General features: G+C 50.0%; 1 protein-coding gene across 1 annotated transcript in view; it reads left to right on the top strand.

Moving 5' to 3' along the window:
• The first annotated feature begins 655 nt into the window (after positions 1 to 655).
• SPAG17 (sperm associated antigen 17) overlaps positions 656 to 13,142 on the top strand; it is a 179,964-nt gene continuing 167,477 nt past the window's right edge. The window contains exon 1 of the mRNA XM_040422795.1: positions 656 to 765. Within this exon, the coding sequence (XP_040278729.1) occupies positions 670 to 765 (96 nt within the window). The 5' untranslated portion in view covers positions 656 to 669. The remainder of the gene's footprint in view (positions 766 to 13,142) is intronic.

Below are 13,142 nucleotides of genomic sequence, written 5' to 3'. Positions count from 1 at the left end.
AGGTGCACACAGTATACAGGTAGGTGCACACAGTATACAGGTAGGTACACACAGTACAGGTAAGTACACACAGTATACAGGTAGGTGCACACAGTATACAGGTAGGTGCACACAGTACAGGTAAGTACACACAGTATACAGGTAGGTGCACACAGTATACAGGTAGGTGCACACAGTACAGTTAGGTACACACAGTATACAGGTAGGTGCACACAGTATACAGGTAGGTACACACAGTATACAGGTAGGTGCACACAGTACAGTTAGGTGCACACAGTATACAGGTAGGTGCACACAGTATACAGGTAGGTGCACACAGTATACAGGTAGGTACACACAGTATACAGGTAGGTGCACACAGTACAGGTAGGTACACACAGTATACAGGTAGGTACACACAGTATACAGGTAGGTGCACACAGTATACAGGTAGGTGCACACAGTATACAGGTAGGTGCACACAGTATACAGGTAGGTACACACAGTATACAGGTAGGTACACGCACAGTGCATGGTCTTTAGGTCTCGTACATACACATTGAGTGGGAGGAGTTATATCCGGGCTTTTCTAGGACCCGCTGGAGTCGGGGCGTGGTCAGTGACGTACCCCATGGTTGCTAGGATACCCAGCGCGTCTCCCGGAACCGCACACACCGCACACAGATCGTCATGAGTCCGAAGAGATCCAAGAGCTCCGTGTCCGCCGCCATCAGCGGAGCGTCCCGGGCCTGGGAGCCCGGCCTCATCAGCGCTGCCCTGGAGGAGGTAGGAGGAGGCCCGTCAGATACAGCTGCTTGAGTGCAGTTCCCATTATGCGATTTCCTTCTGTGCGATATGTGTCTGATGATGCGACATGTGTCATATTCCTGTCACGTGATTCGGGTTTTGCCCGTTTACACAGATGAGTCTATAGGTGGTAGTCATCATAAGTGTATAAACAGATCCCGCCTCGTCATGTGACTGGTGGTGAGCCCCGCCCCCTGACACTTGGGGGTCCGGACCCTCCCCTATTAGGGTGTGTATATTTATGGGAGGTCTCCGTGGGCCCGTATATAGGAGCCGCGCGCGCCTCCGTGGGCCCGTATATAGGGGCCGCGCGCGCCCGTATATATGAGCCGCGGGTGCCTCCGTGGGCCCGTATATAGGAGCCGCGCACGCCTCCGTGGGCCCGTATATAGGGGCCGCGCGCGCCTCCGTGGGCCCGTATATAGGGGCCGCGCGCGCCTCCGTGGGCCCGTATATAGGGGCCGCGCGCGTCCCCGCGGGCCCGTATATAGGGGCCGCGCGCGCCTCCGTGGGCCCGTATATAGGGGCCGCGCGCGTCTCCGCGGGGCCGTGCGCGTCTCCGCGGGCCCGTATATAGGGGCCGTGCGCATCTCCGCGGGCCCGTATATAGGGGCCGCGCGCGGCTCCGCGGGGCCGTATATAGGGGCCGCGCGCATCTCCGCGGGCCCGTATATAGGGGCCGCGCGCGTCTCCGCGGGCCCGTATATAGGAGCCGCGCGCGTCTCCGTGGGCCCGTATATAGGGGCCGCGCGCGCGCCTCCGCGGGCCCGTATATAGGGGCCGCGCGCGTCTCCGCGGGCCCGTATATAGGAGCCGCGCGCGTCTCCGCGGGCCCGTATATAGGAGCCGCGCGCGTCTCCGTGGGCCCGTATATAGGAGCTGCGTGTGTCTCTGGCCTGTATATAGGAGCCGCGCGCGTCTCCGCGGGCCCGTATATAGGAGCCGCGCCAAAAACCTGACGCCCGTGTGAATGAGGCCTTAGGCTGTAGTATTAGTGGTTGTCACCCATCATCAGGGGTTAATAGCCTCCATTTACGTGTTCCTTCCTCCTCCTGCACATTCTGTGGTTAATCCCTCGAAGCCCCCCCATCCCCCCCCATTGAAATACAGGGGGCTCCTAATATTTTGCACCTGTTGGAGGATTTTGTGTTTCCTTAAGCCCGATCCGGCCGTGTAATGAAGCCTTGTGCAAACACAGGGGCTTATTCCGAGGCTGACGGGGACCGGGCGCGTCTGGGGAGGCGGTGGGGCCCTGACATGGGGGTGGGGAGGGGTCCGGCTCACACCTCGGCCCTGTCTGTACAACGCTCTCATTATTATTACCTGGGGCACAAGGGGTTAAGCAGCAGAACGCCCCAGAAAAATGAAAACGATAAATTAGGTAAAGAGGAAAAAAAAAGCAACAAATCCGACCAACAATATGAGTTCTGTCCGGACGTCCCGGAGCCGGGGCCCGTGATTGATGGGCGTGCTGGGGGCCCGGGCCAGTTCTCAGCCGGCCGCAGTAATCCCGGTAAAGCTGCCGATACGATTTGTAGGTTTAGTTGGGTGTTCGCCGCTGACCGGGGGGGGATCGGCTAACGGCCCGGCCATAAAGTGGACTTAGAGTTATGGGAAAACCCAGCCAGGGAGGGTTAACCCCTCCAGTGCCACGGCCTGCGGCGCAGTCACATGATGTCGCCATATTGTCTCCATCCTGAAATGTTCAACTTCAAATAATTCTGTGTAACGGAGCAGATCCCGCCAGAGACTCCGTGGGCGGAAAATCCCAAATATCCTGATGTCTATAGAGAGCGACCGCTCCGAGGGCCTTCTACTGAGCTGTAGTACCGCCACAAACACGTCTGCGACCGTGACATACCCCACACCTGGGCTAGGACCATACAGCGGCCGCGATCACGGAGTAGCGCTAATCCCATGGAAGTGAATGGGATCGCCGCACCAGAAATCCAGGTCACCTAAAAGCCCCGGCCTCATTGTGCGGAAGTCCGTGTTTCCTATAGATTTATCCACTAAATGGTTTTCTATTATCTGAATGTAGAAAATCCTAAAATCCAAATTGCATCAGATAATGAAATAATAAACAAGACGCCGTCTAATATACAGAGAGGTGTAAATCTATACCTCAGGTCAGCAAGAGGTCTGCATAACCTGTATTGTACTCCAGAGCTGCACTCACTATTCTGCTGGTGGAGTCACTGTGTACATACATTACTTATCCTGTACTGATCCTGAGTTACAGCCTGTATTATACTCCAGAGCTGCACTCACTATTCTGCTGGTGCAGTCACTGTGTACATTACATTACTTATCCTGTACTGATCCTGAGTTACATCCTGTATTATACTCCAGAGCTGCACTCACTATTCTGCTGGTGCAGTCACTGTGTGCATACATTACTTATCCTGTACTGATCCTGAGTTACATCCTGTATTATACCCCAGAGCTGCACTCACTATTCTGCTGGTGCAGTCACTGTGTACATACATTACTTATCCTGTACTGATCCTGAGTTACATCCTGTATTATACCCCAGAGCTGCACTCACTATTCTGCTGGTGCAGTCACTGTATGCATACATTACTTATCCTGTACTGATCCTGAGTTACATCCTGTATTATACTCCGGAGCTGCACTCACTATTCTGCTGGTGGAGTCACTCTGACTGACTGTGACTGTACACACCTGGAGGTGCCAGAATCCAATTCACTGGAGTGCGATCTTTGAACTGTCATCGAATTCTGGGAGATTTCAGCTCTGAAGCTGGAATAATGGTGTTCAGGGGTGATGCAGTGGATACCAGTCCTGGAGGTTCCTGATATGATATGGTGTACCAGCAAAATCGTGAGTGCAGCTCTGGATGTGACTGGATTATATGATATCGGGCACCAGCTGAATCGTGAGTGCGGCTCTGGATGTAACTGGAGTATATGATATGGTGTACCAGCAGATTCGTGAGTGCAGCTCTGGATGTGACTGCTTCTTTTCAGCTGTTATATCTGGTTCTGGGAAAGCTGGGTGACAGCAGTATGTCCTGGTCATACAGTGATGCCTCTCTGACCCCCATATTGCTGCAGAGCTGCGCTCCAGGCTGCTGATTTGTACCCAGATGCCGTGTACTGATAGGTGGGTATACTCTAGTCCAGGGGTCAGCAACCTGCCGCACTCCAGCTGCTGTGAAACTACAACTCCCTGCATGCAAACATGCTTACCTGTTCTTCTTACTCCCACAGAAGTGAACAATGTATTCTGGGAGTTGTAGTTTTTGAACAGCTGGAGTGTCGGAGATTGCTGATCCCTGCTCTAGTCACATTTAAAGCTGCAGTGAAAATTCAGCTAGTTCTCTGTTCTCACATCTTTTTCCTGTTCCCTTCATGGTCAGTGATTTGTGGAGAAGGGAGAGAGATGTGGGGGGACCTGCAGCCTGAGTGATGTCACTGCAGCTCTGGATGTGACTGGAGTAGTAGACATCTTGTAATAGCTGAATCGTGAGTGCAGCTCTGGATGTGACTGGATATTATAATATGGTGTACCAGGAGGATCGTGAATGCAGCTCTGGATGTGACTGGAGTATATGTTATTGTGTACCAGTAGATTCGTGAGTGCAGCTCTGGATGTGACTGGATTATATGATATGGTGTACCAGCAGAATTGTAAATGCGGCTCTGGATGTGACTGGAGTATATGATATGGTGTACCAGCAGAATTGTAAATGCGGCTCTGGATGTGACTGGAGTATATGATATGGTGTACCAGCAGATTTGTGAGTGCGGCTCTGGATGTGACTGGAGTATATGATATGGTGTACCAGTAGAATTGTAAATGCGGCTCTGGATGTGACTGGAGTATATGATATGATGCACTACCAGCTGAATCGTGAGTGCGGCTCTGGATGTGACTGGAGTATGTGATATGATGTACCAGCAGAATTGTGAGTGCGGCTCTGGAGCTGAGCGGATGCCTGTGTCCCAGTGTTTCTCCACGCAGTCTGTAGCCCGGGTTCTCACGGATTGTTTCGCCCGCTGTGGTGGTGCCGGGTATTTACAGGGTCTGTAAGTGATTTGATCCGGGAGGGGTAGGTGGTCGCTGTCCCTGCGGTGATTTATGGCGCAGGGCCCCGCGGTGGCGCTTTGATCTGGGGCCTTCTCATGCATCATTCACGCATCAAAGTCCAGATGGGCCCCGGAGAATCCGTCAAACAATTAGTAACTGCAGGCCCTGATTTATGGGATCATATCCACTCACTAGGGGGCAGCGCTGACACTGAGGCTCGAGGTCCACAGTGCCTCACATCTACCCTTAAACATTGGATGTGATGGTGTGACCCAGCACACACGACTGAGGTTACCACACAAGCTGCAAATCATGTGACTCCCTGTGTAATGCACTATACACACGTAGCTATGTGCTGGGGGCACGCGTCATGTCTGTAGGGGGCACGCGTCATGTCTGTAGGGGGCGCGCGTCGTGTCTGTAGGGGGGCACGCGTCGTGTCTGTAGGGGGCACACACGCCCACATACATATAAGAGGTGTAGATGTATATACGGCCCCGCGGTCTGTTACCATAGGGCTGGGGATGAGGCGAGGGCACAGGAGAAGAGGCCAGACGTGGAGCCGCACCAGTGTGAACAGGGATCACAACCGTCATGGCGTCCGCTTGGTTTCCCTGCCCCCGTCTGTTTTCTCTGCCGTCTTCTGATCTGGAGAATTGACATGAAAGTTGTCAGGGCCGGAGTCGTGTAAAGTAATTGGAAAGGAACAATCACAATAAGAATAATTATTAGAGATGAGTGAATTTTTCAAAAATTTGATTCGCCGGTTCGCCAAATTATCTAAAACGATTTGATTTTATCCGAATATATTTGCAACGAATCGCGTTAAAAAACTTCTATTTCCGGCCTGCAGAAAACCTATATAGTGGTGTAGAACACTGTGCCTGTATAGCGGTGTAGAACACTGTGCCTGTATAGTGGTGTAGAACACTGTGCCTGTACAGCGGTGTAGAACACTGTGCCTGTATAGCGGTGTAGAACACTGTGCCTGTATAGCGGTGTAGTACACTGTGCCTGTATAGTGGTGTAGAACACTGTGCCTGTATAATGGTGTAGAACACTGTGCCTGTATAGTGGTGTAGAACACTGTGCCTGTATAGTGGTGTAGAACACTGTGCCTATATAGTGGTGTAGAACACTGTGCCTGTATAGCGGTGTAGAACACTGTGCCTGTATAGCGGTGTAGAACACTGTGCCTGTATAGTGGTGTAGAACACTGTGCCTATATAGTTGTGTAGAACACTGTGCCTGTATAGTGGTATAGAACACTGTGCCTGTATAGCGGTGTAGAACACTGTGCCTATATAGTTGTGTAGAGCACTGTGCCTGTATAGTGGTGTAGAACACTGTGCCTATATAGTTGTGTAGAGCACTGTGCCTGTATAGTGGTGTAGAACACTGTGCCTGTATAGCGGTGTAGAACACTGTGCCTGTATAGCGGTGTAGAACACTGTGCCTGTATAGCGGTGTAGAACACTGTGCCTGTATAGCGGTGTAGAACACTGTGCCTGTATAGCGGTGTAGAACACTGTGCCTGTATAGCGGTGTAGAACACTGTGCCTGTATAGCGGTGTAGAACACTGTGCCTGTATAGTGGTGTAGAACACTGTGCCTATATAGTTGTGTAGAGCACTGTGCCTGTATAGTGGTGTAGAACACTGTGCCTGTATAGCGGTGTAGAACACTGTGCCTGTATAGCGGTGTAGAACACTGTGCCTGTATAGCGGTGTAGAACACTGTGCCTGTATAGCGGTGTAGAACACTGTGCCTGTATAGGGGTGTAGAACACTGTGCCTGTATAAGGGTGTAGAACACTGTGCCTGTATAGTTGTGTAGTACACTGTGCCTGTATAGCGGTGTAGAACACTGTGCCTGTATAGTGGTGTAGAACACTGTGCCTGTATAGGGGTGTAGAACACTGTGCCTGTATAGTGGTGTAGAACACTGTGCCTGTATAGCGGTGTAGAACACTGTGCCTGTATAGTGGTGTAGAACACTGTGCCTGTATAGCGGTGTAGAACACTGTGCCTGTATAGTGGTGTAGAACACTGTACCTGTATAGCGGTGTAGAACACTGTGCCTGTATAGTGGTGTAGAACACTGTGCCTGTATAGCGGTGTAGAACACTGTGCCTGTATAGCGGTGTAGAACACTGTGCCTGTATAGTGGTGTAGAACACTGTGCCTGTATAGCGGTGTAGAACACTGTGCCTGTATAGTGGTGTAGAACACTGTGCCTGTATAGCGGTGTAGAACACTGTGCCTGTATAGCGGTGTAGAACACTGTACCTGTATAGCGGTGTAGAACACTGTGCCTGTATAGTGGTGTAGAACACTGTGCCTGTATAGTGGTGTAGAACACTGTGCCTGTATAGTGGTGTAGAACACTGTGCCTGTATAGTGGTGTAGAACACTGTGCCTGTATAGCGGTGTAGAACACTGTGCCTGTATAGCGGTGTAGAACACTGTGCCTGTATAGCGGTGTAGAACACTGTGCCTGTATAGCGGTGTAGAACACTGTGCCTGTATAGCGGTGTAGAACACTGTGCCTGTATAGCGGTGTAGAACACTGTGCCTGTATAGTGGTGTAGTACACTGTGCCTGTATAGTGGTGTAGTACACTGTGCCTGTATAGGGGTGTAGAACACTGTGCCTGTATAGCTGTGTAGAACACTTTGCCTGTATAGTGGTGTAGAACACTGTGCCTGTATAGTGGTGTAGAACACTGTGCCTGTATTGTGGTGTAGAACACTGTGCCTGTATAGTGGTGTAGAACACTGTGCCTGTATAGCGGTGTAGAACACTTTGCCTGTATAGTGGTGTAGAACACTGTGCCTGTATAGTGGTGTAGAACACTGTACCTGTATAGTGGTGTAGAACACTGTGCCTGTATAGCGGTGTAGAACACTGTGCCTGTATAGCGGTGTAGAACACTGTGCCTGTATAGGGGTGTAGAACACTGTGCCTGTATAGGGGTGTAGAACACTGTGCCTGTATAGGGGTGTAGAACACTGTGCCTGTATAGTGGTGTAGAACACTGTGCCTGTATAGTGGTGTAGAACACTGTGCCTGTATAGAGGTGTAGAACACTGTGCCTGTATAGCGGTGTAGAACACTGTGCCTGTATAGCGGTGTAGAACACTGTGCCTGTATAGCGGTGTAGAACACTGTGCCTGTATAGGGGTGTAGAACACTGTTCCTGTATAGCGGTGTAGAACACTGTGCCTGTATAGCGGTGTGGAACACTGTGCCTGTATAGCGGTGTGGAACACTGTGCCTGTATAGCGGTGTGGAACACTGTGCCTGTATAGCGGTGTAGAACACTGTGCCTGTATAGCGGTGTAGAACACTGTGCCTGTATAGCGGTGTAGAACACTGTGCCTGTATAGAGGTGTAGTACACTGTGCCTGTATAGTGGTGTAGAACACTGTGCCTGTATAGGGGTGTAGAACACTGTGCCTGTATAGGGGTGTAGAACACTGTGCCTGTATAGCGGTGTAGAACACTGTGCCTGTATAGGGGTGTAGAACACTGTGCCTGTATAGCGGTGTAGAACACTGTGCCTGTATAGCGGTGTAGAACACTGTGCCTGTATAGCGGTGTAGAACACTGTGCCTGTATAGTGGTGTTGAACACTGTGCCTGTATAGGGGTGTAGAACACTGTGCCTGTATAGCGGTGTAGTATACTGTGCCTGTATAGAGGTGTAGAACACTGTGCCTGTATAGCGGTGTAGAACACTGTGCCTGTATAGCGGTGTAGAACACTGTGCCTGTATAGCGGTGTAGAACACTGTGCCTGTATAGGGGTGTAGAACACTGTGCCTGTATAGCGGTGTAGAACACTGTTCCTGTATAGCGGTGTAGAACACTGTGCCTGTATAGCGGTGTAGAACACTGTGCCTGTATAGAGGTGTAGAACACTGTGCCTGTATAGCGGTGTAGAGCACTGTGCCTGTATAGCGGTGTAGAACACTGTGCCTGTATAGCGGTGTAGAACACTGTGCCTGTATAGCGGTGTAGAACACTTTGCCTGTATATCGGTGTAGAACACTGTGCCTGTATAGCGGTGTAGAACACTGTGCCTGTATAGCGGTGTAGAACACTGTGCCTGTATAGTGGTGTAGAACACTGTGCCTGTATAGTGGTGTAGAACACTGTGCCTGTATAGTGGTGTAGAACACTGTGCCTGTATAGTGGTGTAGAACACTGTGCCTGTATAGTGGTGTAGAACACTGTGCCTGTATAGGGGTGTAGAACACTGTGCCTGTATAGTGGTGTAGAACACTGTGCCTGTATAGGGGTGTAGAACACTGTGCCTGTATAGTGGTGTAGAACACTGTGCCTGTATAGTGGTGTAGAACACTGTGCCTGTATAGGGGTGTAGAACACTGTGCCTGTATAGCGATGTAGAACACTGTGCCTGTATAGCGGTGTAGAACACTGTGCCTGTATAGCGGTGTAGAACACTGTGCCTGTATAGCGGTGTAGAACACTGTGCCTGTATAGCTGTGTAGAACACTGTGCCTGTATAGCTGTGTAGAACACTGTGCCTGTATAGCGGTGTAGAACACTGTGCCTGTATAGCGGTGTAGAACACTGTGCCTGTATAGCGGTGTAGAACACTGTGCCTGTATAGCGGTGTAGAACACTGTGCCTGTATAGCGGTGTAGAACACTGTGCCTGTATAGCGGTGTAGAACACTGTGCCTGTATAGCGGTGTAGAACACTGTGCCTGTATAGCGGTGTAGAACACTGTGCCTGTATAGCGGTGTAGAACAATGTGCCTGTATAGCGGTGTAGAACACTGTGCCTGTATAGCGGTGTAGAACACTGTGCCTGTATAGCGGTGTAGAACACTGTGCCTGTATAGCGGTGTAGAACACTGTGCCTGTATAGCGGTGTAGAACACTGTGCCTGTCTAGCGGTGTAGAACACTGTGCCTGTCTAGCGGTGTAGAACACTGTGCCTGTCTAGTGGTGTAGAACACTGTGCCTGTATAGTGGTGTAGAACACTGTGCCTGTATAGTGGTGTAGAACACTGTGCCTGTATAGCGGTGTAGAACACTGTGCCTGTATAGCGGTGTAGAACACTGTGCCTGTATAGCGGTGTAGAACACTGTGCTTGTATAGTGGTGTAGAACACTGTGCCTGTATAGTGGTGTAGAACACTGTGCCTGTATAGTGGTGTAGAACACTGTGCCTGTATAGCGGTGTAGGGTGTAGAACACTGTGCCTGTATAGCGGTGTAGAACACTGTGCCTGTATAGTAATGTAGAACACTGTGCCTGTATAGCGGTGTAGAACACTGTGCCTGTATAGCGTTGTAGAACACTGTGCCTGTATAGTGGTGTAGAACACTGTGCCTGTATAGTGGTGTAGAACACTGTGCCTGTATAGCGGTGTAGAACACTGTGCCTGTATAGCGGTGTAGAACACTGTGCCTGTATAGCGGTGTAGAACACTGTGCCTGTATAGCGGTGTAGAACACTGTGCCTGTATAGCGTTGTAGAACACTGTGCCTGTATAGTGGTGTAGAACACTGTAACTGTATAGTGGTGTAGAACACTGTGCCTGTATAGCGGTGTAGAACACTGTGCCTGTATAGTGGTGTAGAACACTGTGCCTGTATAGTGGTGTAGAACACTGTGCCTGTATAGGGGTGTAGAACACTGTGCCTGTATAGGGATGTAGAACACTGTGCCTGTATAGCGGTGTAGAACACTGTGCCTGTATAGTGGTGTAGAACACTGTGCCTGTATAGCGGTGTAGAACACTGTGCCTGTATAGCGGTGTAGAACACTTTGCCTGTATAGCGGTGTAGAACACTGTGCCTGTATAGCGGTGTAGAACACTGTGCCTGTATAGTGGTGTAGAACACTTTGCCTGTATATCGGTGTAGAACACTGTGCCTGTATAGCGGTGTAGAACACTGTGCCTGTATAGCGGTGTAGAACACTGTGCCTGTATAGCGGTGTAGAACACTGTGCCTGTATAGTGGTGTAGAACACTGTACCTGTATAGTGGTGTAGAACACTGTGCCTGTATAGTGGTGTAGAACACTGTGCCTGTATAGTGGTGTAGAACACTGTGCCTGTATAGCGGTGTAGAGCACTGTGCCTGTATAGCGGTGTAGAACACTGTGCCTGTATAGGGGTGTAGAACACTGTGCCTGTATAGTAATGTAGAACACTGTGCCTGTATAGCGGTGTAGAACACTGTGCCTGTATAGCGGTGTAGAACACTGTGCCTGTATAGCGGTGTAGAACACTGTGCCTGTATAGCGGTGTAGAACACTGTGCCTGTATAGTGGTGTAGAACACTGTACCTGTATAGCGGTGTAGAACACTGTGCCTGTATAGCGGTGTAGAACACTGTGCCTGTATAGCGGTGTAGAACACTGTGCCTGTATAGGGGTGTAGAACACTGTGCCTGTATAGTGGTGTAGAACACTGTGCCTGTATAGTGGTGTAGAACACTGTGCCTGTATAGTGGTGTAGAACACTGTGCCTGTATAGTGGTGTAGAACACTGTGCCTGTATAGCGGTGTAGAACACTGTGCCTGTATAGTAATGTAGAACACTGTGCCTGTATAGCGGTGTAGAACACTGTGCCTGTATAGCGGTGTAGAACACTGTGCCTGTATAGCGTTGTAGAACACTGTGCCTGTATAGTGGTGTAGAACACTGTGCCTGTATAGCGGTGTAGAACACTGTGCCTGTATAGTGGTGTAGAACACTGTGCCTGTATAGCGGTGTAGAACACTGTGCCTGTATAGTGGTGTAGAACACTGTGCCTGTATAGTGGTGTAGAACACTGTGCCTGTATAGTGGTGTAGAACACTGTGCCTGTATAGTGGTGTAGAACACTGTGCCTGTATAGTGGTGTAGAACACTGTGCCTGTATAGTGGTGTAGAACACTGTGCCTGTATAGCGGTGTAGAACACTGTGCCTGTATAGTGGTGTAGAACACTGTGCCTGTATAGCGGTGTAGAACACTGTGCCTGTATAGTGGTGTAGAACACTTTGCCTGTATAGCGGTGTAGAACACTGTGCCTGTATATCGGTGTAGAACACTGTGCCTGTATAGCGGTGTAGAACACTGTGCCTGTATAGCGGTGTAGAACACTGTGCCTGTATAGCGGTGTAGAACACTGTACCTGTATAGCGGTGTAGAACACTGTACCTGTATAGTGGTGTAGAACACTGTGCCTGTATAGTGGTGTAGAACACTGTGCCTGTATAGTGGTGTAGAACACTGTGCCTGTATAGTGGTGTAGAACACTGTGCCTGTATAGCGGTGTAGAACACTGTGCCTGTATAGTGGTGTAGAACACTGTGCCTGTATAGCGGTGTAGAACACTGTGCCTGTATAGCGGTGTAGAACACTTTGCCTGTATAGCGGTGTAGAACACTGTGCCTGTATATCGGTGTAGAACACTGTGCCTGTATAGCGGTGTAGAACACTGTGCCTGTATAGCGGTGTAGAACACTGTGCCTGTATAGCGGTGTAGAACACTGTACCTGTATAGCGGTGTAGAACACTGTACCTGTATAGTGGTGTAGAACACTGTGCCTGTATAGTGGTGTAGAACACTGTGCCTGTATAGTGGTGTAGAACACTGTGCCTGTATAGCGGTGTAGAGCACTGTGCCTGTATAGCGGTGTAGAACACTGTGCCTGTATAGGGGTGTAGAACACTGTGCCTGTATAGTAATGTAGAACACTGTGCCTGTATAGCGGTGTAGAACACTGTGCCTGTATAGTGGTGTAGAACACTGTGCCTGTATAGCGTTGTAGAGCACTGTGCCTGTATAGTGGTGTAGAACACTGTGCCTGTATAGCGGTGTAGAACACTGTGCCTGTATAGTGGTGTAGAACACTGTGCCTGTATAGTGGTGTAGAACACTGTGCCTGTATAGTGGTGTAGAACACTGTGCCTGTATAGCGGTGTAGAACACAGTGCCTGTATAATGGTGTAGAACACTGTGCCTGTATAGTGGTGTAGAACACTGTGCCTGTATAGTGGTGTAGAACACTGTGCCTGTATAGCGGTGTAGAACACTGTGCCTGTATAGTGGTGTAGAACACTGTGCCTGTATAGTGGTGTAGAACACTGTGCCTGTATAGCGGTGTAGAACACTGTGCCTGTATATCGGTGTAGAACAATGTGCCTGTATAGTGGTGTAGAACACTGTGCCTGTATAGTGGTGTAGAACACTGTGCCTGTATAGTGGTGTAGAACACTGTGCCTGTATAGTGGTGTAGAACACTGTGCCTGTATAGTGGTGTAGAACACTGTGCCT

This window comes from Bufo bufo, chromosome 3, assembly GCF_905171765.1.
Source record: "Bufo bufo chromosome 3, aBufBuf1.1, whole genome shotgun sequence".
Lineage (NCBI taxonomy): Eukaryota > Metazoa > Chordata > Amphibia > Anura > Bufonidae > Bufo > Bufo bufo.
This window is presented reverse-complemented; position numbering and strand designations above follow the sequence as displayed.